This window comes from Topomyia yanbarensis, chromosome 2 (genome assembly GCF_030247195.1).
Source record: "Topomyia yanbarensis strain Yona2022 chromosome 2, ASM3024719v1, whole genome shotgun sequence".
Taxonomy (NCBI): domain Eukaryota; kingdom Metazoa; phylum Arthropoda; class Insecta; order Diptera; family Culicidae; genus Topomyia; species Topomyia yanbarensis.
Window position 1 is genome coordinate 250,739,260 of NC_080671.1, and position 27,861 is coordinate 250,767,120.

The window sequence follows — 27,861 nt, forward strand, 5'->3', positions numbered from 1 at the left end:
GCCTGATAAAGAACTTTAAGCAAGAAAATGGACCTCAAACCCGAAAAAGCACCACAAACCCGAAAAAGAACCCCAAGCCCGAAAAAGGACCCCAAGCTCAAAAAAAAACCACTAGTCCGAAAAACGAACCCAAGCCAGAAAAAGTACCCCAAGCCCGAAAAAGGATCCCAAGCCCGAAAAGGGACCCTAAACCTGAAAAAGGAACCCAAGCCCTATACAGGATCCCAAACCCGATAAAGAGCAAAAGCTCGAAAAAGGACCCAAAGCCAGAAAAAGGACCACAAGCCCGTAAAAGGACTCCAAGCCCCAAAAAGGGCCCCAAGCCCGAAAAAGTACATCATTCCCGAAAAAGGACCCTAAGCTCGAAAAGGGACTACAAGCCCGAAAAAGACCCCAAGCCAGAAAACGGACCCAGAGCCCAAAAAAGGACCCAAGCCCGAAAAGGGACCCCATGCCCGAAAAAGGACTTCAAGCCTGAAAAATCTCGCCAAGCCCGAAAAAGACGACAAGCTCAATAAAGGACCCCTCGCGAAAAAGACCGCAAGCCCGATAAAGGAACCCAAACCCGAAAAAGGACCACAATCCCGAAAAAGACCACAAGCCCGAAAAAAGGCCACAAACCCGAAAAAGAACCGTAAGGCTGGAAAAGACCACAAGCTCTCAAAAGGACCCCAAGCCCGAAAAAGAACCCCAAGCTCGAAAAAGACCGCAAGCCCGAAAAAGGACCCCAATTTCGAAAAACGACCCCAAGCCGGAAAAAGACCTCAATCCCGAAAAAGGACCCCAAGCCCGAAAAAGGACCCAAAACCCGAAAAAGGACCTCAAGCTCGAAAAAGGACCGTAGCCTGAAAAAGGTTCTCAAGTCCGAAAAAAGATCCCCAGCCCGAAAAAGGACCATAAGCCCGAAAAAGGACCCCAAGCCCGAAAAAGAACCCCAAGCCCGGAAAAGGACCACAAATCCGGAAAAGGATCCCAAGCCCGAAAAAGACCTCAAGCCCGATAAAAGACCGCAAGCCCGAAAAAGACGAAAAGCCCGAAAAAGGAACCTAAGACCGAAAAAGGACCCCACGCCCGAAAAAGAACCATAAGTCGGAAAAAATACCACCAGACTATAGGCCTGAAAAAGGACACAAAGCCCGAAATGGACTCCAAGTCCGAAAAGGACCCTAAGCCCAAAAAAGGACCACAAACCCGAAAAAGGACCACAAACCCGAAAAAGGACCCCAAGCCCGAAAAAGGACCCCAATCCCGAACAAGGACCCCAAGCCCAAAAAGGGACCCCAAACCTGAAAAAGGACCCCAAGCCCTATATAGGATTCCAAACCCGATAAAGACCAAAAGCCCGCAAAAGGATCCCAAGCCCGAGAAAGGACCCCAAGCCTGAAAATGGACCCCAAGCCCTAAAGAAGAACCATAAGTCAGAAAAAATACCACAAGACTATAGGCCTGAAAAAGGACGCCAAGCCCGGAAAAGACCGCCAGCCCGAAAAAGACCCCAAGCCCGAAAAAGGACCAAAAGCTCGAAAAAAAACCCCAATCCCGAACAAGGACCCCAAGCCCGAAAAGGGACCCCAAACCTGAAAAAGGACCCCAAGCCCTATATAGTATTCCAAACCCGACAAAGACCAAAATCCCGCAAAAGGATCCCAAGCCCGAAGAATGACCCCAAGCCTGAAAATGGACCCCAAGCCCTAAAGAAGAACCATAAGTCCGAAAAAATACCACAAGACTATAGGCCTGAAAAAGGACGCCAAGCACGAAAAATACCGCAAGCCCGAAAAGGACTCCAAGCCCGAAAAAGACCTAAAGCTCGAAAAAGTACCACAAGCCCGAAAAAGGACCCCAATCTCGAAAAAGACCCCAAGCCAGAAAAAGGAACCCAAGCACGAAAAAAAACTCAAGCCCTAAAAAAGACCCCAGGCCGAAAAAGACCCCAAGCCCGAAAAAGGACCAAAAGCTCGAAAAAAAACCCCAATCCCGAACAAGGACCCCAAGCCCGAAAAGGGACCCCAAACCTGAAAAAGGACCCCAAGCCCTATATAGTATTCCAAACCCGACAAAGACCAAAAGCCCGCAAAAGGATCCCAAGCCCGAAGAATGACCCCAAGCCTGAAAATGGACCCCAAGCCCTAAAGAAGAACCATAAGTCCGAAAAAATACCACAAGACTATAGGCCTGAAAAAGGACGCCAAGCACGAAAAATACCGCAAGCCCGAAAAGGACTCCAAGCCCGAAAAAGACCTAAAGCTCGAAAAAGGACCACAAGCCCGAAAAAGGACCCCAATCTCGAAAAAGACCCCAAGCCAGAAAAAGGAACCCAAGCACGAAAAAAACTCAAGCCCTAAAAAAGACCCCAGGCCGAAAAAGACCACAAGCCCGAAAAAAGACCCCAAACCCGAAAAAGGACCCCAAGCCCAAAAAAGGACCCCAAGCCCGAAAAAGGACCCCAAGTCTGAAAAAGGCCACGCGCCCGAAAAAGACCTCAAGCCCGAAAAAGGATACAAAGTTAGGAAAGAACCATAAGCCCGAAAAACGACTACAAGACTACAAGCTTGAAAAAGGACCCCAAGGCCGAAAAAGGACCTCATGCCCGAAAAAGGAACACAAGCCAGAAAAAGAAACTCAAGCCCATAAAAAGACTCCTAGCCTGAAAAAGCTCTCCAAGCCTGAAAATGGAAAACAAGCCCCAAAAAGACCCCAAGCCCAAAAAAGACCCCAAAACCGAAAACTCATAAGCCCGATAAAGAACCACAAGACTCCAAGCCTGAAAAGGACCCCAAGCCTGAAAAAGGACCCCAAGCCCGAAAAAGGACGACAAGCCCAATAAACGACCCCTCCCGATAAAAGACCGCAAGCCCGAAAAAGACGAAAAGCCCGATAAAGGACCCCAAGACCGAAAAAGGACCCCACGCCCGAAAAAGAACCATAAGTCGGAAAAAATACCACCAGACTATAGGCCTGAAAAAGGACACAAAGCCCGAAATGGACTCCAAGCCCGAAAAGGACCCTAAGCCCAAAAAAGGACCACAAACCCGAAAAAGGACCCCAAGCCCGAAAAAGGACCCCAATCCCGAACAAGGACCCCAAGCCCAAAAAGGGACCCCAAACCTGAAAAAGGACCCCAAGCCCTATATAGGATTCCAAACCCGATAAAGACCAAAAGCCCGCAAAAGGATCCTAAGCCCGAGAAAGGACCCCAAGCCTGAAAATGGACCCCAAGCCCTAAAGAAGAACCATAAGTCAGAAAAAATACCACAAGACTATAGGCATGAAAAGGACGCCAAGCCCGGAAAAGACCGCCAGCCCGAAAAAGACCCCAAGCCCGAAAAAGGACCAAAAGCTCGAAAAAAAACCCCAATCCCGAACAAGGACCCCAAGCCCGAAAAGGGACCCCAAACCTGAAAAAGGACCCCAAGCCCTATATAGTATTCCAAACCCGACAAAGACCAAAAGCCCGCAAAAGGATCCCAAGCCCGAAGAATGACCCCAAGCCTGAAAATGGACCCCAAGCCCTAAAGAAGAACCATAAGTCCGAAAAAATACCACAAGACTATAGGCCTGAAAAAGGACGCCAAGCACGAAAAATACCGCAAGCCCGAAAAGGACTCCAAGCCCGAAAAAGACCTAAAGCTCGAAAAAGTACCACAAGCCCGAAAAAGGACCCCAATCTCGAAAAAGACCCCAAGCCAGAAAAAGGAACCCAAGCACGAAAAAAAACTCAAGCCCTAAAAAAGACCCCAGGCCGAAAAAGACCCCAAGCCCGAAAAAGGACCAAAAGCTCGAAAAAAAACCCCAATCCCGAACAAGGACCCCAAGCCCGAAAAGGGACCCCAAACCTGAAAAAGGACCCCAAGCCCTATATAGTATTCCAAACCCGACAAAGACCAAAAGCCCGCAAAAGGATCCCAAGCCCGAAGAATGACCCCAAGCCTGAAAATGGACCCCAAGCCCTAAAGAAGAACCATAAGTCCGAAAAAATACCACAAGACTATAGGCCTGAAAAAGGACGCCAAGCACGAAAAATACCGCAAGCCCGAAAAGGACTCCAAGCCCGAAAAAGACCTAAAGCTCGAAAAAGGACCACAAGCCCGAAAAAGGACCCCAATCTCGAAAAAGACCCCAAGCCAGAAAAAGGAACCCAAGCACAAAAAAAACTCAAGCCCTAAAAAAGACCCCAGGCCGAAAAAGACCACAAGCCCGAAAAAAGACCCCAAACCCGAAAAAGGACCCCAAGCCCAAAAAAGGACCCCAAGCCCGAAAAAGGACCCCAAGTCTGATAAAGGCCACGCGCCCGAAAAAGACCTCAAGCCCGAAAAAGGATACAAAGTTAGGAAAGAACCATAAGCCCGAAAAACGACTACAAGACTACAAGCTTGAAAAAGGACCCCAAGGCCGAAAAAGGACCTCATGCCCGAAAAAGGAACACAAGCCAGAAAAAGAAACTCAAGCCCATAAAAAGACTCCTAGCCTGAAAAAGCTCTCCAAGCCTGAAAATGGAAAACAAGCCCAAAAAAGACCCCAAGCCCAAAAAAGACCCCAAAACCGAAAACTCATAAGCCCGATAAAGAACCACAAGACTCCAAGCCTGAAAAGGACCCCAAGCCTGAAAAAGGACCCCAAGCCCGAAAAAGGACGACAAGCCCAATAAACGACCCCTCCTGAAAAAGAACCGCAAGCCCGAAAAAGGACCTCAAGTCCGAAAAAGGACCACAAGCCCAAAAAAGACCACAAGCCCGAAAAAGACCACAAGCCTAAAAAAGGACCCCAAACCCAAAAAGGACCGGAAGCCTGAAAAAGACCACAAGCCCGAAAAAGTATCACAAGCCCCAAATAGAATCCCAAGCCCGGGAAAGACCACAATCCCGAAAAACGACCCTAATCCCGAAAAAGGACCCCAAGCCTGAAAAAAGAACCTTAAGTCCGAAAATGCCACAAGACTATTGGCCTTAAAAAGACCCCTAGCCCGAAAATGGACCCCAAGCCAGAAAAAGATACCCAAGCCCGAAAAAGGACCCCAAGCCCGAAAAAGGACTCCAAGCCCGAAAGGGACCCCAACCCCAAAAAGGACCCCAAGCCCGAAAGAGGACCGAAAATGGATCCCATGCACGAAAAAGGACCCCAAGCCCGAAAAAGTACCCCAAGCCCGAAAAAGTCCCTCAAACCAGAAAAAGGACCCCAAGCCCGAAATAGACCCCAAGCCCGCAATAGACCCCAAGCCCGAAATAGACCCTAAGCCCGAAAAAGGACCCCAAGCCAGAAAAACGACCCAAAACCCCAAAAATGGACGGTCAGCCTGAAAGGTGACCCCAAGCCCGAAAAAGAACCCCAAGTCCGAAAAAGGACCCCAAGTCCGAAAAAGGTCCCCAAATCCGGGAAAGGACCCCAAGCCCGAAAAAGACCCCAAACCCGAAAAAGACCACAAGCCCGAAAAAGGGCCCCATGACTGAAAAGACCATAAGCCCTAAAAGTACCACAAGAATAAAGCCTGCAAAAGGACCCGAAAATGTCCCCAAGCCCGAAAAAGGACTCCAAGCCCGAAAAAAGGCTCCAAGCTCGAAAAAGAGTCCAAGCCCGAAAAAGGACCCTAAGCCCGAAAAAGACCCCAAGCTCGAAAAAGGACCCCAAGCCCGAAAAAAGAACCCAAGTTCGAAAAACGACCCCCAGCCCGAAAAATACCATAGGCCCGAAAAGGGACCCCAAGCCCGATAAAGGACCTCAATCCCGAAAAAGAATCATAAGCCTGAAAAAACACCACAAGAATATAGGTCTGAAAAAGGACCCCAAGCCCGAAAAAGACCGCAAGCCCGAAAAGGACCCCAAGCCCGAAAAAGGACCCCAAGCCCGAAAAAGGACCAAATGCCCGAAACAGGACCCCAAGCTCGAAAAAGGATTCAAAGCCAGAAAAGGGACCCAAACCCGAAAAAGGACAGTAAGCCCGAAAAAGGACCGTAAACATGAAAAAGGACCCCAAGCCCGAAAAAGTACCATAAGCCCGAAAAAGGACCGCAAGACTACGAGCCTTAAAATGGACCCCAAGTCCGAAAATGAACCACAAGCCCGAAAAAGGACCCCAAGCCCAAAAAAGGACTCCAAGCCCGAAAAAGGACCCCAAGCCCGAAAAAGTACCTCAAACCCGAAAAAGGACCCCAAGCCCGAAACAAACCCCAAGCCCGAAAAAGGACCCCAAGCTAGAAAAAGGACCCCAAGCCCCAAAAATGGACCGTAAGCCCAAAAAGTGACCACAAGCCCGAAAAAGAACCCCAAGTCCGAAAAAGGACCCCTGTTCGCGCCTCTGTTCAGCGCTAATAACTGCCAAGTAAATTTATTCACACGATTCCATCACAATCGAGCAGAATCTCCAACCGGTAAGAACCTTCTCGAATGAACGCCAAATATTCCATTCGCGCACGATCATCACACACACAGCAGTAGCAACAACAATAGCAGCAGCAGCGATACGCGCGGTATTGCATCATCGTCAGCAAGCGTGAGTGACCCAACGATACAATCGTATGATGTGGGAAAGAGATGACAGGTAATTGATGTGTGACATGGCATCGACAAGCATCGCGGTTGAGCCACGCGTTTCTAGAACGTGTGGCGTGTAATATAAGTACGCGCGTTCTGCGCATCGCAGCATTCAGTATTATTCCAACAAGTAAAGTGTGGAGTACAAGTGAAGAGTGAAAATAAAAGAGTAAAGTGTGAAGTGCAAAAAGTGTTTTTCCTTCCAATAAATCACATCCAGTTGCAAGTGGTTTTCCTAAATACAGTCCACATAACTTGTTTGCGGTTTGTTTTGAGTGGTCCATCAAAGAGTTTTATTTGTCTGCGGACAAGTGTAAACATAGCCAGCCACCAACAGCAAGCTGCAAATTTTCCACACCAAGGGCCACCCCTAGGCCCAAACAACCCCATATTCGGAAAAGGACCCCAAGCCCGAAAAAGACCCCAAACCCGAAAAAGACCACAAGCCCGAAAAAGGACCCCAAACCCGAAAAAGGACCCCAAGACTGAAAAGACTGTAAGCCCTAAAAGTACCACAAGAATAAAACCTGCAAAAGGACCCGAAAATGTCCCCAAGCCCGAAAAAGGACTCCAAGCCCGAAAAAAGGCTTCAAGCTCGAAAAAGAGTCCAAGCCCGAAAAAGGACCCTAAGCCCGAAAAAGGACCCTAAGCCCGAAAAAGACCCCAATCTCGAGAAAGGACCCCAAGCCCGAAAAAAGAACCCAAGTTCGAAAAACGACCCCCAGCCCGAAAAATACCATAAGCCCGAAAAAGGACCCCAAGCCGATAAAGGACATCAATCCCGAAAAAGAATCATAAGCCTGAAAAAACACCACAAGAATATAGGTCTGAAAAAGGATCCCAAGCCCGAAAAAGACCGCAAGCCCGATAAAGGCCCGAAAAAGGACCCCAAGCCCGAAAAAGGACCAAATGCCCGAAAGAGGACCCCAAGCTCGAAAAAGGATTCAAAGCCAGAAAAGGGACCCCAAGCCCGAAAAAGGACAGTAAGCCCGAAAAAGGACCGTAAACATGAAAAAGGACCCCAAGCCCGAAAATGTACCATAAGCCCGAAAAGGACCGCAAGACTACGAGCCTTAAAAATGACCTCAAGCCCGAAAATGAACCACAAGCCCGAAAAAGGACCCCAAGCCCAAAAAAGGACTCCAAGCACGAAAAAGGACCCCAAGCCCGGAAAAGGACCCCAAGCCCGAAAAAGTACCTCAAGCCCGAAAAACGACCCCAAGCCCGAAATAGACCCCAAGCCCGAAAAAGGACCCCAAGCCAGAAAAAGGACGCCAAGCCCCAAAAATGGACCGTAAGCCCAAAAAGTGACCCCAAGCCCGAAAAAGAACCCAAAGCCCGAAGAAGGACCCCAAATCCGGAAAAGGACCCCAGCCAGAAAAAGAACCCAAGCTCGAAAAATGCCCCTAGCCCGAAAAAGAACCCCAAGTCTGAAAAAGGACCCCAAAGCCGAAAAAGGACTCCAAACCTGAAAAAGCTCCCCAAGCCCGAAAAAGGACGACAAACTCAAAAAAGGACCCCTCGCGAAAAAGACCTCAAGCCCGAAAAAGGGCCACAAACCCGTAAAAAGACCGCAAGGCTCGAAAAGACCACAAGCTCGAAAAAGAAACCCAAGCCCGAGAAAGACCACAAGCCCGAAAAAGGACCCCAAGCCGGAAAAAGGAATTCAATCCCGAAAAAGTACCTCAAGCCCGAGAAAGGACCCCAAGCCAGAAAAAGGAAACAAAGCCCGAAAAAGGACCTCAAACCCGAAAAAGGACCGTAAGCCCGAAAAAGAAACTCATGTCCGAAAAAAGATCCCCAGCCCGAAAAAAAACCATAAGCAAAGAACCCCAAGCCCGAAAACGGACTCCAAGCCCGAAAAGGGACCCCAACCCCAAAAAGGACCCCAAGCTCGAAAGGGACCACAAGCCCGAAAATGGATCCAAAGACCCCACGCCCGAAAAAGACCTTAAGCCCGAAAAAGGATACAAAGTTAGGAAAGAACCATAAGCCCGAAAAACGACTACAAGCTTGAAAAAGGACCCCATGCCCGAAAAAGGACCCCATGCCTGAAAGAGGAACACAAGCCAGAAAAAGAAACTCAAGCCCGAAAAATGACCCCAAGCCCGAAAAAGCTCTCCAAGCCTGAAAATGGAAAACAAGCCCAAAAAAAGACCCCAAGCCCAAAAAAGACCCCAAAACCGAAAACCCACAAGCCCGAAAAAGAACCTCAAGACTCCAAGCCCGAAAAGGACCCCAAGCCTGAAAAAGGACCGCAAGCCCGAAAAGGACGACAAGCCCAATAAACGAACCCTCCCGAAAGAGAACTGCAAGCCCGAAAAAAGACCACAGGCCCGAAAAAAACCACAAGCCTAAAAAAGGACCCCAAACCCAAAAAGGACCGGAAGCCTGAAAAAGACCACAAGCCCGAAAAAGGATCACAAGCCCTAAATAGAATCCCAAGCCCGGGAAAGATTACAAGCCCGAAAAACGACCCTAAGCCCGAAAAAGGACCCCAAGCCCGAAAAAAGAACCTTAAGCCCGAACAATGCCACAAGGCAATTGGCCTTAAAAAGGACCCCTAGCCCGAAAATGGAACCCAAGCCTGAAACAGATACTTAAGCCCTAAAAAGGACCCCTAGCCCGAAAAAGGACTCCAAGCCCGAAAGGGACCTCAACCCCAAAAAGGACCCCAAGCCCGAAAGAGGACCGAAAATGGATCCCAAGCCCGAAAAAGGACCCCAAGCCCGAAAGAAAACACAAATCCCGAAAAAGGATCCCAAACCCGAAAAAGGACCCCTAGCCCGAAATAGACCACAAGCCCGAAAAAGTACCCCAAACCCGAAAAAGGACCGTAAGCCTGGAAAAGACGACAAGCCCGAGAAAGGAGCCCATGCCCTAAAAAGAACCCCAAGCCCGGAAAAACCACAAGCCCAAAAAAGGACCTCAAGCCCGAAAAAGGACCCCAAGCCCGAAAAAAGAATCATAAGCCTGAAAAAATACCACAAGACTATAGGCCTGAAAAAGGACGCCAAGCCCGAAAAAGACTCCAAGCCCGAAAAAGGACCCCAAGCCAGAAAAAGCACCCCAAGCTCCAAAAATGGATCGTCAGCCCGAAAAGTGACCCCAAGCCTGAAAAAGAACCTTAATCCCGAAAAAGGACTCCAAATCCGGAAAAGGACCCCAAGCCCGATAAAGGACCCCAAGCCCGAAAAAGATCCCAAACCCGAAAAAGACCACAAGCCCGAAAAAGGACCCCAAGACTGAAAAGACCATAAGCCCTAAAAGTTCCACAAGAATACAAGCCTGCAAAAGGACCCGAAGCCCGAAAATGTCCCTAAGCCCGAAAAAGGACTCCAAGCCCGAAAAAAGGCTCCAAGCTCGAAAAAGACTCCAAGCCCGAAAAAGGACCCTAAGCCCGAAAAGACCCCAAGCTCGAAAAAGGACCCCAAGCCCGAAAAAAGAACCCACGTTCGAAAAACGACCCAATGCCCGAAAATTACCATAAGCCCGAAAAAGGACCCCAAGCCTGATAAAGGACCTCAAGCCCGAAAAAAGAGTAATAAGCCTGAAAAAACACCACCAGAATACAGGTCTGAAAAAGGACCCCAAGCCCGAAAAAGGACTCCCAGCCCGAAAAAAGAAACCAAGTTAGAAAAACGACCCCCAGCCCGAAAAATACCATAAGCCCGAAAAAGGACCCCAAACCCGATAAAGGACCTCAATCCCGAAAAAGAATCATAAGCCTGAAAAAACACCACAAGAATATAGGTTTTTTTTTTTCATTTTTTTATTTGTTTTGGCATCACTGTTTGCTACACCCCGGTCGTCAACAAAGCTAGTAGTTTTCTTTTTAATTTATACTTGTTGAACAATCGTGATCGTTTTTATTTTTGTACTATTTATTTTTCGTGTTAATCGGTTGTGCAAGAACTTTGAAGTTTCATGAACTTAACCAGCATCATATCTGATAGCTGCAAGTGTTGTTTTTAGTGAAAGTGATAGTTTCGTGTTTTTTTTCTACTTGACGTTATCACTTTGCACAACGTTACGCTCAATTTGTTGACAAAAGCGACATCTTCTGGTGGATAGCTGATAGTTGTATGCAAGTTCGCTTCATTTTTGCTGCGTTTATTGCATACCCGGTAGGCGTTATTTTCTTTGCTCAAAAGCATGGCTTGTACCAACTGCTCGAAAGTCATAAATGATTCTGAGCGAATCACCTGTCGTGGGTATTGCGGAAATTCGTTTCACATGATATGTGTCAAGTTGGATTATGACGTTCGTGATGTTCTGGGAATCCACTCACGGAATATATTCTGGATGTGTAACGGATGTGCTGATTTGTTTTGTAACGATAATTTCCGCAGAATGGCTTCGCGTTGTTGCGACAATGCAATGCCCGACGACAATTCTCTGAAATCATTAAAGGATGACATAGCTGATTTAAAAGATGTCGTTAAAGCTCTCTCGGTTAAAGTCGACACAAAACCGCTATCTCCAACGGTAAATACACTTTGGACAGGGATTACTGCATATAATCCCGTTCCAAACACTCCTAAGCGCAAGCGTGAAGATGATCCGCTCAAAGCAAAAATCACTAACATTCGTGGAGCAAAAGCTGCGTTTGAAACGATAAAAACAGTATCACCACCTGAGGAGCTGTTATGGGTCTACTTGTCTGCATTTGATCCCAGCACGACGGACGATGAAGTTTCTAGACTTGTGAAAGATTGTCTGGGAAAGGATATGCAACCAAAAATAGTTGGCCTAGTTCCTAAGGATAAGGATCTCTCATCGCTGAGCTTCATCACCTTCAAAGTTGGCGTTAGAAAATCATGCAGGGATAAGGCTCTGTCCAAAGACTCTTGGCCAGAGAACATCTACTTTCGTGAATTTGTGACCAATTCAAAAATTCAACGGCCTATCATCAGGATCGCTGCGAAGAAGAATCCATCTGGTGGTGGACAGTAGCGCTAAGCTATCCCGGATAAACTCGTCTGTCTAATTTCATGTTCCTCGGTGAGCGACATCGAACTACCTGGCGAATCGGCAACTTCTTCTGTGTCAGGTAAAGCCAAGAAGGGTATATGTCCTTCCGAAGCACTTCAAGATGCTGCACACCCTCAATGTAAATTTCACTTACAGTCTGCTCTACTCAATCGACTCTACCGCTCCAGCGAACCTTCAATGTCAAAATGATGATTTCGATCGCATCGCATCTGTCCGCTCAGGTAAACATTTAAATAATATATGTCCTTCCGAAGCTACACGTGATACTGCGCACCTTCAAGTATGCCTCCCATTGCAGTCAGTCGCTGGACGCAACAGTTATGACGCAGTCATTCCCTCCGTATCGCAGCTTGTTCCCCTTCCTGACAACAGTACATCCTGCTCTCCCCGCGCTATTTGCGGTGATAGTGATCATCGAGCCCACAGTCCTGAAACTTGGAATGCAGCACGACACCTCTCACATGACACTGATGGTTTGCGGATTTACTATCAGAACGCGAGAGGGCTTAAGACGAAAATTGATGACGTGTATTTAGCTGCTGTGGACGGTGACTACGATGTTTGCGTCTTCACCGAAACATGGCTCGATGCGCGTATAACATCAGTGCAGCTTTTCGGCGATGCTTACACCGTATACCGTGCGGACCGAAATAGTGGCAACAGTATTCGCGGACGTGGAGGAGGAGTTTTGATTGCTGTTTCCACCGCATTTGCCTCATGTGAGATTGATGTCGGTAGTTTAACCAGTGTTGAGGCTGTTTGGGTTAGAATTACAACTCCATCGAGGAACTTTTATATTGGTGCTGTCTATATTCCTCCTGAAAAGCGACTCGACTGCAATATCATGCAACTTCACATGGATGCTGTGAATAGCGCTTCTTCACAAGCTGGCGCGGATGGCGTGATGATTGTCCTTGGTGATTTCAATCAGCCAGGACTCATTTGGGTGCCGTCACGACACGGATACGCTTACCCGGACCCGATTGCTTCGACAACCAACATCGCCAGTCATTTGCTACTGGACGGATTTGCTTTCAACGGGCTAAGTCAAGTAAGCATGATTCCTAACAACCAGTCACGCTTTCTGGATCTCGTCTTTGTTAGTGAAACCAGCGTGATTGTTCCACTTGACAACTTTCATCCCGCGCTTGAAATCTCAATTGGCACTATTCGATCAGTTCAGTATGTAGAAACTCTTTCTGTCGACCGTCTCAACTTTCGCAAAACTGATTTTGTAAAGCTGCGCAGTTCTCTGTCGCAAATTGATTGGAGTGTACTGCATGCCCAAGTGAGTGTTAATGCTGCAGTTGCCATCTACAAGCGACTACTACTGAACTGTGTTGAGACCTCAGTGCCTAAATGTCAGCCTCCTAGCAAGCCACCCTGGTCAAACAGCACTCTTCGAAAGCTAAAACGTACTCGAGCAAAAACCCTACGTGCGTACACAAATCGACGGTGTCCTCTTTCTAAGCGCATGTTCACTTTAGCCAGTAATGAGTATCGTTGTTACAACAAGCTTCTGTACAAACGCTATGTAAACCGCATCCAGAATAATCTACGCCGAAACCCGAAGGGCTTTTGGTCATTTGTCAACACGAAGCGTAAAGAAACTGGCCTTCCATCAAGGATGCTTTACGACGGCGAAGAAGCTACGACAACTGTGGCGAAATGTACGCTGTTTGCCAGATTCTTCTCGAGTGTTTTTTCAACTGACTCGCCAACCGCAAACGAACTCGAAAATGCCTCTCGCGACGTTCCTGCTTGTGCTGTTGATTTGGATGTGTTTACTGTCTCTGAACAAATGGTTATATCTGCAATTCGGAAAACCAAGTCATCTTATGCACCCGGCCTCAGTGCTATACCTTCAACTGTACTGAAAAAATGTTCGGACTTACTTGTAACACCACTTGCATATATTTTTAACCTATCGCTTCAGCAGCAAACGTTTCCTGAGGATTGGAAATGCTCAGTTATGTTCCCGGTATTCAAGAAAGGTGACAAACGCAACATAGCGAACTATCGCGGAATCTCTTCGCTAGGAGTCGAATCTAAAGTTTTTGAATCAATTATCAACGAGGCGTTATTTTCTGCTTGTCGACACTACATTAGTACATCTCAGCACGGATTTTTCCCAGGACGTTCAGTCGAGACGAATCTCGTCTGCTTTACGTCATTTTGCACGGAACAAATGTCTAAGAAATTGCAGGTGGATACTATTTACACTGATCTAAAGGCAGCTTTTGATAGAGTTAATCATGAGATACTGATAACAAAGCTTGATAAGCTAGGGTGTTCTACTAGATTCTGCAATTGGCTTCGATCCTACCTTGTGCACCGTGAAATCGTTGTTCAAATTGGCGATATTGTTTCAGAATCCTTTTTCAACACTTCCGGAGTTCCTCAAGGTAGTACGCTAGGTCCACTACTTTTTTCACTGTTCGTGAACGATGCGGTTTTCGTTCTAAGCCGTGGAGGAAAGCTGTTTTTTGCCGACGACTTAAAATTTTTTCTTGTTATACGGAATGAAGCCGATTGCCGTGAGCTACAGCATCTTATTGACACCTTTTATAGCTGGTGTGTAAGAAACATGATGGTCCTTAGCGTTGCAAAATATTTTGTCATCAGCTATTATCGAACGAGAAATATGGTTACCTTCAACTATAACATCGCAGGAACTCTACTACAACGCGTTGACCACGTGAAGGATCTAGGAGTCATTCTTGATGATAAGCTAACGTATACTCATCACGTCTCAGCGGCCATCGACAGAGCCAATCGTTTGCTGGGATTTATTTTCAAAATATCCAACGAATTTCGGGATCCTCTTCAAGGCTCTTTATTGCTCATTGGTGCGCCCGCAGTTGGAATTTGCAAACGTCGTTTGGTGCCCGTATCAAGCTACGTGGAGCCTTAGGATCGAAGCAGTCCAGCGTAAATTCATACGATATGCGTTACGTGAATTGCCATGGAACGATCCATTAAACCTGCCACCGTACGAGGACCGTTGTCGTCTTTTAGGACTTAATACTTTAACACGCCGGAGACATGCAGCGCAAGCCACCTTCGTGTCAAAGATTCTGCTGGTTGAATATGATGATCCGGAGCTACTAGCGCAAATCAACCTCTACGCGCCTACCCGTTCTCTTCGCCCTCGAGCCCTGCTGCATTCTGAAATGCGCAGCACTATCTACGCTACCAATAGTCCAATTTTAGCAATGAGTCGTCGCTTCAACGAGTTTGCTGAAATTTTTGACTTCGTCATGAACTCTTCGCAGTTTCGTCGCCGTGTACTGTCATTATTTTAATTATGTTTAGTTTACTTTAGTTTAGTATAGTTCATTAAGACAAATTGTCAGTTGGACTTTTTTTATACAAATACAAATACAAAAAGGACCCCAAGCCCGAAAAAGACCGCAAGCCCGAAAAGGACCCCAAGCCCGAAAAAGGACCCCAAGCCCGAAAAAGGACCAAAAGCCCGAAACAGGACCCCAAGCTCGAAAAAGGATTCCAAGCAAGAAAAGGGACCCCAAGCACGAAAAAGGACAGTAAGCCGGAAAAAGGATCGTAAACATGAAAAAGGACTCCAAGCCCGAAAAAGTACCATAAGCCCGAAAAAGGAACGCAAGACTACGAGCCTTAAAAAGGACCCCAAGTCCGAAAATGGAACACAAGCCCGAAAAAGGACCTCAAGCTAGAAAAAGGACCCCAACCCCCGAAATAGATCCCAAGCCCGAAAAAGGACCCCAAGCCCAAAAACGGACTCCAAGCCCGAAAAAGGACCCCAAGCCCGAAAAAGGACCCCAAGCCCGAAAAAGGACCCCAAGCCCGAAAAAGGACCACAAATCCGGAAAAGAACCCCAGGCCTGATAAAAGACCCGAAAAAGACCCCAAGCCCGAAAAAACACCAAGCCCGAAAAAGGATCCTAAACCCGAAAAAGGACCCCAAGCCAGAAAAAGAACCCCAAGCCCCAAAAATGGACCATAAGCCCAAAAAAGGGCCCCAAGCCCGAAAAAGAACCCAAAGCCCGAAAAAGGACCCCAAATCCGGAAAAGAACCCCAGGCCTGATAAAAGACCCGAAAAAGACCCCAAGCCCGAAAAAACACCAAGCCCGAAAAAGGATCCTAAACCCGAAAAAGGACCCCAAGCCCTAAAAAGACCACAAGCCCGAAAAAGCACCCCAAACCCGAAAAAGGACCGTAAGCCTGGAAAAGACGACAAGCCCGCAAAAGGAACCCATGCCCTAAAAAGAACCCCAAGCCTGGGAAAACCACAAGCCCGAAAAAGGACCTCAAGCCCGAAAAAGGACCCCAAGCCCGAAAAAAGAATCATAAGCCTGAAAAAACATCACAGTACTATAGAAAAAGACCCGAAAAAAACCACAAGCCCGAAAAAGGACCCCAAGCCCAAAAAAGGACCCCAAGTCCGAAAACGGACCCCATGCTCGAAAAAGGAACACAAGCCAGAAAAAGAAACTCAAGCCCGAAAAAAGACCCCAAGCCTGAAAAGCCTGAAAATGGAAAACAAGCCCAAAAAAAGATCCCAAGCCCAAAAAAGACCCCAAAACCGAAAACCCATAAGCCCGAAAAAGAACCACAAGACTCCAAGCCCGAAAAGGACCCCAAGCCTGAAAAAGGACCCCAAGCCCGAAAAAGGACGACAAGCCCAATAAACGAACCCTCCCGAAAAAGAACCGCAAGCCCGAAAAAGGACCTCAAGTCCGAAAAAGGACCACAAGCCCAAAAAAGACCACAAGCCCGAAAAAGACCACAAGCCTAAAAAAGGACCCCAAACCCAAAAAGGACCGGAAGCCCGAAAAGGCCACAAGCCCGAAAAAGGATCACAAGCCCTAAATAGAATCCTAAGCCCGGGAAAGACCACAAGCCCGAAAAACGACCCTAAGCCCGAAAAAGGACCCCAAGCCCGAAAAAAGAACCTTAAGCCCGAAAAATGCCACAAGGCAATTGGCCTTAAAAAGGACCCCTAGCCCGAAAATGGAACCCAAGCCTGAAACAGATACTGAAGCCCTAAGAAGGACCCCAAGCCCGAAAAAGGATTCCAAGCCCGAAAGGAACGCCAAGCCCGGAAAAGGACCCCAAGCCCGAAAGAGGACCGAAAATGGATCCCAAGCCCGAAAAAGAACCCCAAGCTCGAAAAAGACCGCAAGCCCGGAAAAGGACCCCAATTTCGAAAAACGACCCCAAGCCAGCAAAATACCCCAAGCCCGAAAAAGGATCCCAAGCCCGAAAAAGGACCCCAAGCCCGAAAGAAAACACAAATCCCGAAAAAGGATCCCAAACCCGAAAAAGGACCCCTAGCCCGAAAAGACCACAAGCCCGAAAAAGTACCCCAAACCCGAAAAAGGACCGTAAGCCTGGAAAAGACGACAAGCCCGAGAAAGGAGCCCATGCCCTAAAAAGAACCCCAAGCCCGGGAAAACCACAAGCCCAAAAAAGGACCTCAAGCCCGAAAAAGGACCCCAAGCCCGAAAAAAGAATCATAAGCCTGAAAAAATACCACAAGACTATAGGCCTGAAAAAGGACGCCAAGCCCGCAAAAGACCGCAAGCCCGAAAAAGACTCCAAGCCCGAAAAAGGACCCCAAGCCAGAAAAAGCACCCGAAGCTCCAAAAATGGATCGTCAGCCCGAAAAGTGACCCCCCCGAAAAAGAACCTTAATCCCGAAAAAGGACCCCAAATCCGGAAAAGGACCCCAAGCCCGATAAAGGACCCCAAGCCCGAAAAAGATCCCAAACCCGAAAAAGACCACAAGCCCGAAAAAGGACCCCAAGACTGAAAAGACCATAAGCCCTAAAAGTACCACAGGAATACAAGCCTGCAAAAGGACCCGAAGCCCGAAAATGTCCCTAAGCCCGAAAAAGGACTCCAAGCCCGAAAAAGGACCCTAAGCCCGAAAAGACCCCAAGCTCGAAAATGGACCCCAAACCCGAAAAAAGAACCCACGTTCGAAAAACGACCCAATGTCCGAAAATTACCATAAGCCCGAAAAAGGACCCCAAGCCTGATAAAGGACCTCAAGCCCGAAAAAAGAGTAATAAGCCTGAAAAAACACCACCAGAATACAGGTCTGAAAAAGGACCCCAAGCCCGAAAAAGGACCCCCAGCCCGAAAAAAGAAACCAAGTTAGAAAAACGACCCCCAGCCCGAAAAATACCATAAGCCCGAAAAAGGACCCCACACCCGATAAAGGACCTCAATCCCAAAAAAGAATCATAAGCCTGAAAAAACACCACAAGAATATAGGTCTGAAAAAGAACCCCAAGCCCGAAAAAGACCGCAAGCCCGAAAAGGACCCCAAGCCCGAAAAAGGACCCCAAGCCCGAAAAAGCACCAAAATCCCGAAACAGGACCCCAAGCTCGAAAAAGGATTCCAAGCAAGAAAAGGGACCCCAAGCACGAAAAAGGACAGTAAGCTCGAAAAAGGACCGGTGAACATGAAAAAGGACCCCAAGCCCGAAAAAGTACCATAAGCCCGAAAAAGGAACGCAAGACTACGAGCCTTAAAAAGGACCCCAAGTCCGAAAATGGACCACAAGCCCGAAAAAAAACCTCAAGCTCGAAAAAGGACCCCAACCCCCGAAATAGATCCCAAGCCCGAAAAAGGACCCCAAGCCCAAAAACGGACTCCAAGCCCGAAAAAGGACCCCAAGCCCGAAAAAGGACCCCAAGCCCGAAAAAGGACCCCAAGCCAGAAAAAGGACCCCAAGCCCCAAAAATGGACCATAAGCCCAAAAAAGGGTCCCAAGCCCGAAAAAGAACCCAAAGCCCGAAAAAGGACCCCAAATCCGGAAAAGAACCCCAGGCCTGATAAAAGACCCGAAAAAGACCCCAAGCCCGAAAAAACACCAAGCCCGAAAAAGGATCCTAAACCCGAAAAAGGACCCCAAGCCCGAAAAAGACCACAAGCCCGAAAAAGCACCCCAAACCCGAAAAAGGACCGTAAGCCTGGAAAAGACGACAAGCCCGCAAAAGGAACCCATGCCCTAAAAAGAACCCCAAGCCTGGGAAAACCACAAGCCCGAAAAAGGACCTCAAGCCCGAAAAAGGACCCCAAGCCCGAAAAAACAATCATAAGCCTGAAAAAACATCACAGCACTATAGAAAAAGACCCGAAAAAACCACAAGCCCGAAAAAGGACCCCAAGCCCAAAAAAGGACCCCAAGCCCGAAAAAGGACCCCAAGACTGAAAAAGACCACACGCCCGAAAAAGACCTCCAGCCCGGAAAAGGATACAAAGTTAGGAAAGAACCATAAGCCCGAAAAACGACTTCAAGATTACAAGCTTGAAAAAGGACCCCAAGTCCGAAAACGGACCCCATGCTCGAAAAAGGAACACAAGCCAGAAAAAGAAACTCAAGCCCGAAAAAAGACCCCAAGCCTGAAAAAGCTCCCCAAGCCTGAAAATGGAAAACAAGCCCAAAAAAAACCCCAAAACCGAAAACTCATAAGCCCGAAATTAGCCTGAAAAAGGACCCCAAGCCCGAAAAAGGACGACAAGCCCAATAAACGACCCCTCCCGAAAAAGAACCGCAAGTCCGAAAAAGGACCTCAAGTCCGAAAAAGGACCGCAAGCCCAAAAAAGACCACAAGCCCGAAAAAGACCACAAGCCCAAAAAAGGACCCCAAACCCAAAAAGGACCGAAAGCCTGAAAAAGACCACAAGTCCGAAAAAGGATCACAAGCCCTAAATAGAATCCCAAGCCCGGGAAAGACCACAAGCCCGAAAAACGACCCTAAGCCCGAAAAAGGACCCCAAGCCCGAAAAAAGAACCTTAGTCCCGAAAAATGCCACAAGACTATTGGTCTTAAAAAAGACCCCTAGCCCGAAAATGGAACCCAAGCCTGAAAAGGATACTTAAGCCCTAAAAAGGACTCCAAGCCCGAAAAAGGACTCCAAGCCCGAAAGGGACCCCAAACCCAAAAAGGACCCCAAGCCCGAAAAAGGACCGAAAAAGGATCCCAAGCACGAAAAAGGACCCCAAGCCCGAAAAAGGGCACCAAGCCCGAAAATGAACCCCAAGCCCGAAAAAGAACCCCAAGCTCGAAAAAGGACCCTAAGCCCGAAAAAGGACCCCAAACCCAAAAACGGAGCCCAAGCCCGAAAAAGGACCCCAAGTCTGAAAAAGACCACACGCCCGAAAAAGACCTCAAGCCCGAAAAAGGATACAAAGTTAGGAAAGAACCATAAGCCCGAAAAACGACTACAAGCTTGTAAAAGGAACCCAAGCCCGAAAAAGGACCCCATGCCTGAAAAAGGAACACAAGCCAGAAAAAGAAACTCAAGCCCGAAAAAAGACCCCAAGCCTGAAAAAGCTCCCCAAGCCTGAAAATGGAAAACAAGCCCAAAAAAAGACCCCAAGCCCAAAAAAGACCCCAAAACCGAAAACCCATAAGCCCGAAAAAGAACCACAAGACTCCAAGCCCGAAAAGGACCACAAGCCTGAAAAAGGACCCCAAGCCCAAGGACGACAAGCCCAATAAACGACCGCTCCCGAAAAAGAACCGCAAGCCCTAAATAGAATCCCAAGCCCGGGAAATACCATAAGCCCGAAATACGACCCTAAGCCAGAAAAAGGACCCCAAGCCCGAAAAAAGAACCTTAAGCCCGAAAAATGCCACAAGACAATTGGCCTTAAAAAGGACCCCTAGCCCGAAAATGGAACCCAAGCCTGAAACAGATACTTAAGCCCTAAAAAGGACCCCAACCCCAAAAAGGACCCCAAGCCCGAAAGAGGACCGCAAAAGGATCCCAAGCACGAAAAAGGACCCCAAGCTCGAAAAAGAACCCCAAGCCCGAAAAAGAACCCCAAGCTCGAAAAAGACCGAAAGCCCGGAAAAGGACCCCAATTTCGAAAAACGACCCCAAGCCAGCAAAATACCCCAAGCCCGAAAAAGGGATCGGAAGCCCGAAAAAGGACCCCAAGCCCGAAAAAATACACAAACGCCCAAAAAGGATCCAAAACCCGAAAAAGGACCCCAAACCCGAAAAAGACCACAAGCCCGAAAAAGCACCCCAAACCCGAAAAAGGACCGTAAGCCTGGAAAAGACGACAAGCCCGAGAAAGGAGCCCATGTCCTAAACAGAACCCCAAGCCCGGGAAAACCACAAGCTTAAAAAAGGACCCCAAGCCCGAAAAAGGACTCCAAGCCCGAAAGGGACCCCAACCCCAAAAAGGACCCCAAGCCCGAAAGAGGACCGAAAAAGGATCCCAAGCACGAAAAAGGACCCCAAGCCCGAAAAACAACACAAGCCTAAAAAAGACCCCAAACCCAAAAATGACCGGAAGCCTGAAAAAGACCACAAGCCCGAAGAAGGATCACAAGCCCTAAATAGAATCCCAAGCCCGGGAAAGACCATGAGCCCGAAAAACGACCCTAAGCCAGAAAAAGGACCCCAAGCCCGAAAAAAGTACCTTAAGCCCGAAAAATGCCACAAGACAATTGGCCTTAAAAAGGACCCCTAGCCCGCAAATGGAACCCAAGCCTGAAACAGATACTTAAGCCCTAAAAAGGACCCCAAGCCCGAAAAAGGACTCCAAGCCCGAAAGGGACCCCAACCCCAAAAAGGACCCCAAGCCCGAAAGAGGACCGAAAAAGGATCCCAAGCACGAAAAAGGACCCCAAGCCCGAAAAAGAACCCCAAGCTCGAAAAAGACCGCAAGCTCGGAAAAGGACCCCAATTTCTAAAAACGACCCCAAGCCAGCAAAATACCCCAAGCCCGAAAAAGGGATCCGAAGCCCGTAAAAGGACCCCAAGCCCGAAAAAAAAACCTAAAGGCCGAAAAACAATCCTAAACCCGAAAAAGGACCCCAAACCAGAAAAAGACCACAAGCCCGAAAAAGCACCCCAAACCCGAAAAAGGACCGTAAGCCTGGAAAAGACAACAAGCCCGAGAAAGGAGCCCATGTCCTAAAAAGAACCCCAAGCCCGGGAAAACCACAAGCCCGAAAAAAGAATCATAAGCCTGAAAAAATACCACAAGCCTATAGGCCTGAAAAAGGACGCCAAGCCCGAAAAAGACCGCAAGCCCGAAAAAGACTCCAAAGCCGAAAAAGGACCCCAAGCCAGAAAAAGCACCCCAAGCCCCAAAAATGGATCGTCAGCCCGAAAAGTGACCCCAAGCCCGAAAAAGAACCCTAAGCCCGAAAAAGGACTTCAAATCCGGAAAAGGACCCCAAGCTCGAAAAAGACCCAAAACCCGAAAAAGAGCACAAGCCCGAAAAAGGACTCCAAGCCCGAAAAAGAACCCCAAGCCCGAAAAAGGACCCCAATACTGAAAGGACCATAAGCCCTAAAAGTACCACAGGAATACAAGCCTGCAAAAGGATCCGAAGCCCGAAAATGTCCATAAGCCCGAAAAAGGACTCCAAGCCCGAAAAAGGCTCCAAGCTCGAAAAAGACTCCAAGCCCGAAAAAGGACCCTAAGCCCGAAAAGACCCCAAGCTCGAAAAAGGACCCCAAGCCCGAAGAAAGAACCCAAGTTTTCAGTTCGGGTTGAACACTGGTGGTGAACGGGTCGCTCTCATCACTGGTATTAACAATTCCGCGTTCACGAGTGATTTTTCTCTTTAATTAAGTGAATTGTATTTTTCTCGAGTTAAATTAACCGCAAACTGATTGTACGAAACAAAAGCGCTCATCTAAAACAGTGGACAACAATAGGCGAAAAAGTGGGAGAACGAACAAGTAGCCATCTTAGTCAAAAGCAACGTGGTCTACAAACAAAGGCAGCCAAAGCTGGGACTGCGCCACCCGAACGATAGTCGGAGGCAGAAAGAGGAACGGATATACAAAAGGGCAACGCACTAATCATGCAACCGGAACCTTTTCCCCATGACTGGGGCGGAGGACCACCACTTAGTCACACTTTACCGCAGTATGTAAATTCCGGGGATGTCATTGATCGACAAACTCTGCTCATGCGTGCTGTTAGCGGGACGAACGGGGTTGAACAGAGACTACCGTCGAACCCCTTTGTGATATTTAAATCGGTACAAGCGGTCCTACAATCTAATCCAAATAAGGTACTAACAGCAGTAAAAGAAGTTCGAGGAACAAGGTATGTGCTACGCACAACATCTAGAAAAGCATATCAAGCGTTGCTTGGCATGAAAGCTTTAGCCAATGGACAACCCATCGAAGTCATTCCACACCCTACACTTAACCTAGTTCAGGGGGTGGTATACGATCCTGACACGGTGAATATGAATACTGACGAACTACTCGAAGAACTGAAGGAGCAGAACGTAACAGCGATCAGACGTATTACGAAACTATTGGACGGAAAGGTAACGAATACTCCACTTTCAGTATTGTCGTTTGCGGGTTCTTTTCTCCCCGAATTTATTTACATGGGCCTAGTTCGGACTAAGATCCGCCCGTACTACCCTGCACCCATGTTGTGCTACAACTGTGGCAGATTTGGTCATGGTAGCCGCTCGTGTCCCAATCAACAAGTCTGCCTCAACTGTGGAGATGAACATCAGACGAGTAAAGAGCAACCATGCAAAAATGTGAGCAAATGCATTAATTGCGAGGGAGAGCATTCCACGCGAGATCGTAAATGCCCAACCTACCTTGAAGAAGAAGTGTGATAAAAATTAAAGTATCGAATAATATCTCATTTCCCGAAGCAAGAACGCTGATATCAAAAAAACCACAAACCGTTAGCTATGCCGAAACAGTGAGGGATCGGCTAAATCCGAACACTGATGACAAAGACAGAACAATAAAAATACTTCGTGAAGAGCTCGCAAGAGCTAAGCAGGCCAGCAAAAAGCAATCAAATGACCATAGCAAAGACACTGAAATTCGCTTGTTAAAGGCGCAATACGAAGACACAAAACAACAACTCGCTGAAGCCCTGGGGGAAATAGCGGCCCTCAGAGGAGCTTTTAGAGAAATGAGCAAAAGAGCAAACCTCGAAACACAAACTCAACTAAGCAACAGCCCACAATCAGCCTCACCCAAGAAGAAAACTGGTACCGGAAAAATCCAGTCCCCAACAAACCAGATGGACATGTCAGAAGAGAATCCCGCCAAAATGAACCACGAGAACACGAAGCAAACTAGGAAAAGAATAAAGAATCGAAACAAAAATAGAGAAGATAAATCTAGAAGCCCCCTGAAGAAAGATGTGACGAATGAAAATCTACCCGCACCCGGTAGCCCACTTCAAGACATGTTCGATCTCAGATCTAGTTCCTCCGAATCATATGGCATTTCCAGCAAGGAAGCAAGGGGCAATTGTGAATCACCAATCGAGTTCACAGATTAAACAAACCAAGAAATAACCCAAACACCCAGAAACAGAACAACTTAAAATACAGCATGAATAATAGTAGCAGAATCACCACGATACAACAGAATATCTTACCAATTTACCAACTACAACCAATTGACAACACCACAACACGCCCACCCGCGCTGACCCCGACCGGAGAAGTTCCGGGCCCCCTCGATGAGCCTCCGGTGGCTGTTGGCCCGGGACCATCGCTTAATGTCCAGCCAAGTACTTATAACAATACAACGACCAGCAACAGTACTGTCCTCCCATGTTACTCCACAGAAAAACAACTTACCAACAAAATGTATACGGTGCATCTTACGGCGGACCACTTGAACACCTCAGTTGCCCCGCTGGTAGCCGGGGCTTCGTGTAGGCGGCCGGTCTGCTCGAGAACCCACTCACAAACACCACCTGATGCTTTGGCGAGAGTCCTACTGGGTCTCCCTGAAACTGCTATAGCAGAGACCAATCACCACCCCGCTTGTCTCACTGGCGAACCAGAGCCTCCCCGCAGCCCTCTTGTTCGAGGACGCGAAGGACGAACGTCTGGACGCACCGCATACTGTACACAACAAAATTTCGACCGGAGCTTCAGCCCTGTAGCCGGATGCTCATGGCACCCGAGTATAATTAGAAAGAAAGGCGTCATACAAATGAAAGATGAAATGATAACCAGAAGGGGTACCACAGGGAAGACTACTTGCACTACTACATACAATAAAGAGTACAACAATGATTTAGAGGGAAGTCTACAGAGAGAAACAAGCCTTTCCCCCGTACCAGCCCCGACCAGGGAAGTGCCGGTATATGCCGATGAGCCCCGGCGGTTGCAGGTGCGGGGGGCCCGGCTACCTCCCCGGTAAGTTCGTCTAATGAAATCTCTCACTCTGAACACAGTCCTGCCCTAGTACCTTCCACAGCCCAACACACCGAGACTGACAGCTTGACCACAGAAATCGTTAGCAGAATGGAAAACACCAGCCCCACGCCATACACGTGGGTGGACAAATATGATCATAAAGAAACCCAACATCACAAAACAGTTGCTGCATCAGTCATGAGTGTCATAACCCCGTCATACAATGCCGAGCCCTCGATGCCCAGTGCGACGACAAACTCGGATCTTTCCCGGGTAAGTCAATTTTACCCCACAACCTCTCGCCATCAACAAACTGGCGCAGTGTCTCGTTTAGTACAATTTACCAATGCATACATAAGCGATCCCTCGCCTGCCTCCTCGCCAGTTTCGGTAGGGACAGAGGTCCATGGATAAAAGATCCTAAATCGAGGAACGCACAGCCCTAACCACGCACGGGTGGAACACCCGGAAGAAGAGTCCCCCAGTGTTAGAGAGCAAGGATACAGCCACAGCCCAGTTCAAATTAGAATCAGAAGTACAACAGAACCACCAACGACAAGCAGGGGAAACTGCACACTAATGATTCAGTGGAACATCAATGGTCTCAGAATTAATTATGGTGATCTACAACTCATCATTGCCCAAGAGAAACCCATATGTCTGGCAATACAAGAGTCTCACATCAGGGATGGTACAGTCCTGAATTCCTGGTTCGGTCACCAATACATTTGGGAATCACGTAGAGGCAGCAACACCTATCAGACAGTTGATCTAGGCACGAGAGCCGATCTACCATCGGAACCAGTAAATCTGACAACGGATCTGCTCGCAGTGGCACGGCGAATAGGCTTCTCTGTGGAATGTACGGTAGTCTCGATATATTTACCGCAGGATATCCGAGATGAGAAAAATAAACTGCGATCGCTCATAAGACAACTACCTCCCCCCTTTATAATAACGGGGGATTTCAACGCTCATCACACGGCATGGGGCTCAAAGAGATGCTGCAGACGAGGTAACGCAATAATGGAGGTAGTTGAAGACTTTGGGGCAATCATACTAAACGATGGAAGCTCCACTTTCTTTAGAGGCAAGGCCGCCTCCGCACTGGACCTTACTATAGTATCAGCCTCGATAGTGGGAGCATGTGGGTGGACGATATCCACGGACAAAGGAAGTAGTGACTACTTCCCAACGATAATTACCTACGATAGCACGCCACCGACCACTCGTCGAAGAAAGCGCTGGATATACGAACGGGCCGATTGGACAGCATATGAACAAAACATATCGACCGCTCTAAACCGTCATCGCGACCATTCACCGGAAGCGATAGCAGAATTGACCGTCCAAGCCGCGAGAAACAGCATACCACAGACCAGCGGAACACCACCTCGACGAGCGGTACACTGGTGGAACCCAGAAGTTGCTTTGATACTGAAGAAAAGAAGAAAGGCACTCCGTCTACTAAAAAAACTCCTGTAGATCACATACTGTGGGAAGAACGGTCACAACAATATAGAAAATTCAGGAATGAGGGAAGAAAAGCGGTCGAAGAAGCGAAGGCTGCAAGCTGGGCCAAGTTCCTTGATAACGGATCCCACTGCAATTGCGAATGAAATTGGCAAATACTTCCAGAGTTTATCTTCGGATGAACTCCAACCTGCGTCTTTTGTGAGACGGAAAGAAAAAATGAATACCAAAATATTCTTCACCACAGATGCTAGCGAGGATTATAACCGCCCTCTCTCCGGAATGGAAATGGCGGTGGCTTTAAACAATTCACGAGAAAAATCGGCCGGACATGACGATGTCGGGTACCCGATGCTTCGCCATCTCCCGGGAAGTGGTAAAGCAAAGCTTTTGGACAGTTTTAACAGAATCTGGGAAGGCGGTCCTTCCCAGATAGCTGGCGACGAGCGTTGGTTGTCCCCATTCCCAAAAAAACTGGCCAATCGAGAGAACCAAGTGACTTCAGACCAATAAATCTTTTGTCTTGTGTTGCAAAAACAATGGAAAGGATGGTTAATAGGCGACTAGCCACCTTACTCGAGGAGAGGAATCTTTTAGACCGCAGACAGTTCGCGTTTAGAAAAGGACTTGGAACGGGGATTCATTTGGGGTCCTTGGGTGAGACTCTTAACCAAGCACTCGATGATGATCTCCATGCGGATATAGCCATATTAGATATCTCGAAGGCCTATAATAGCGTCTGGCGAACAGGAGTACTGCAACAACTACACCAATGGGGAATTAAGGGAAATCTTTGTCACTTCATCCAGGAATTTTCTAGCTTTCAGGTCTGTATCGGAGGCAAGCAGTCGGCCATATTTCGGGAAGAGAATGGAATCCCCCAGGGATCGGTGCTAGCTGTAACGCTATTTTTGATAAGCATGAATTCACTCTTCTCGGCACTGCCTGGAGGAGTGTATATTTTTGTATACGCAGACGATATCATCATAGTGGTAAGAGGACAAACTATAGCAAGAACCAGAATAAAACTTCAAGCTGCTGTCAACGCCACCAATAAATGGGCGGAATCGGTAGGATTTAAGATTTCAGCCACCAAATGTAGCATAACACATTGTTGCAACACCACGCACAACGCGCAGACTTGTCCGGTGAAAATGTCCGGTATCACCATCCCCTACAGAAAGGAACCTAGAATACTCGGAATCGTAATGGACAGAAAGATGTCCTTTTTGCCCCACTTCCAACATATTAAAAATGAATGCAAAAGTCGAAAACGGTTGGTGAGGGTAATCAGTAGCAGACACCCAAAGACTAACAGAAAAACGGTACTAAACGTTAGTAATGCTCTAATCAATAGCAAAAATTTTTATGGACTGGAACTTACATGCAGAAGGTGGGAGAACTTAGTGAGCATTCTGGCACCCCTTTACCACGGAACGATTAGGATTGCGGGCAATCTCCTACCAAGCACACCAGCACAGGCGGCCTGCATCGAGGCCGGGATCTTGCCATGTAAATGGGCGGTGGCGATAGCCATTATGAAAAGAGCACTTAGTTTCTTAGAAAAGACCACCGGAGGAGATTGTTTACTATTGCAGACAGCTAGAAACGTCCACAACATGTTTACTGGAATAGCTCTGCCAGAAATTGCAGTTCTACCTCGAGTACAGCATCGTGCCTGGTACAGGCATGGGCCT

At 47.8% G+C, this 27,861-nt stretch overlaps 1 protein-coding gene across 1 annotated transcript; it reads left to right on the plus strand.

The window, feature by feature from the left end:
- The first annotated feature begins 22,354 nt into the window (after positions 1-22,354).
- On the plus strand, positions 22,355-23,137 carry LOC131680235 (uncharacterized). Its single transcript, XM_058960954.1, has one exon. The coding sequence runs from the start codon at positions 22,355-22,357 to the stop codon at positions 23,135-23,137; it is 783 nt and encodes a 260-aa protein (XP_058816937.1).
- Positions 23,138-27,861: the final 4,724 nt, after the last annotated feature.

Coding starts and splice junctions, on each gene's coding strand:
- LOC131680235 (XM_058960954.1), top strand. CDS start 22,355: ATGCAACCGGAACCTTTTCCCCATGACTGGGGCGGAGGACCACCACTT.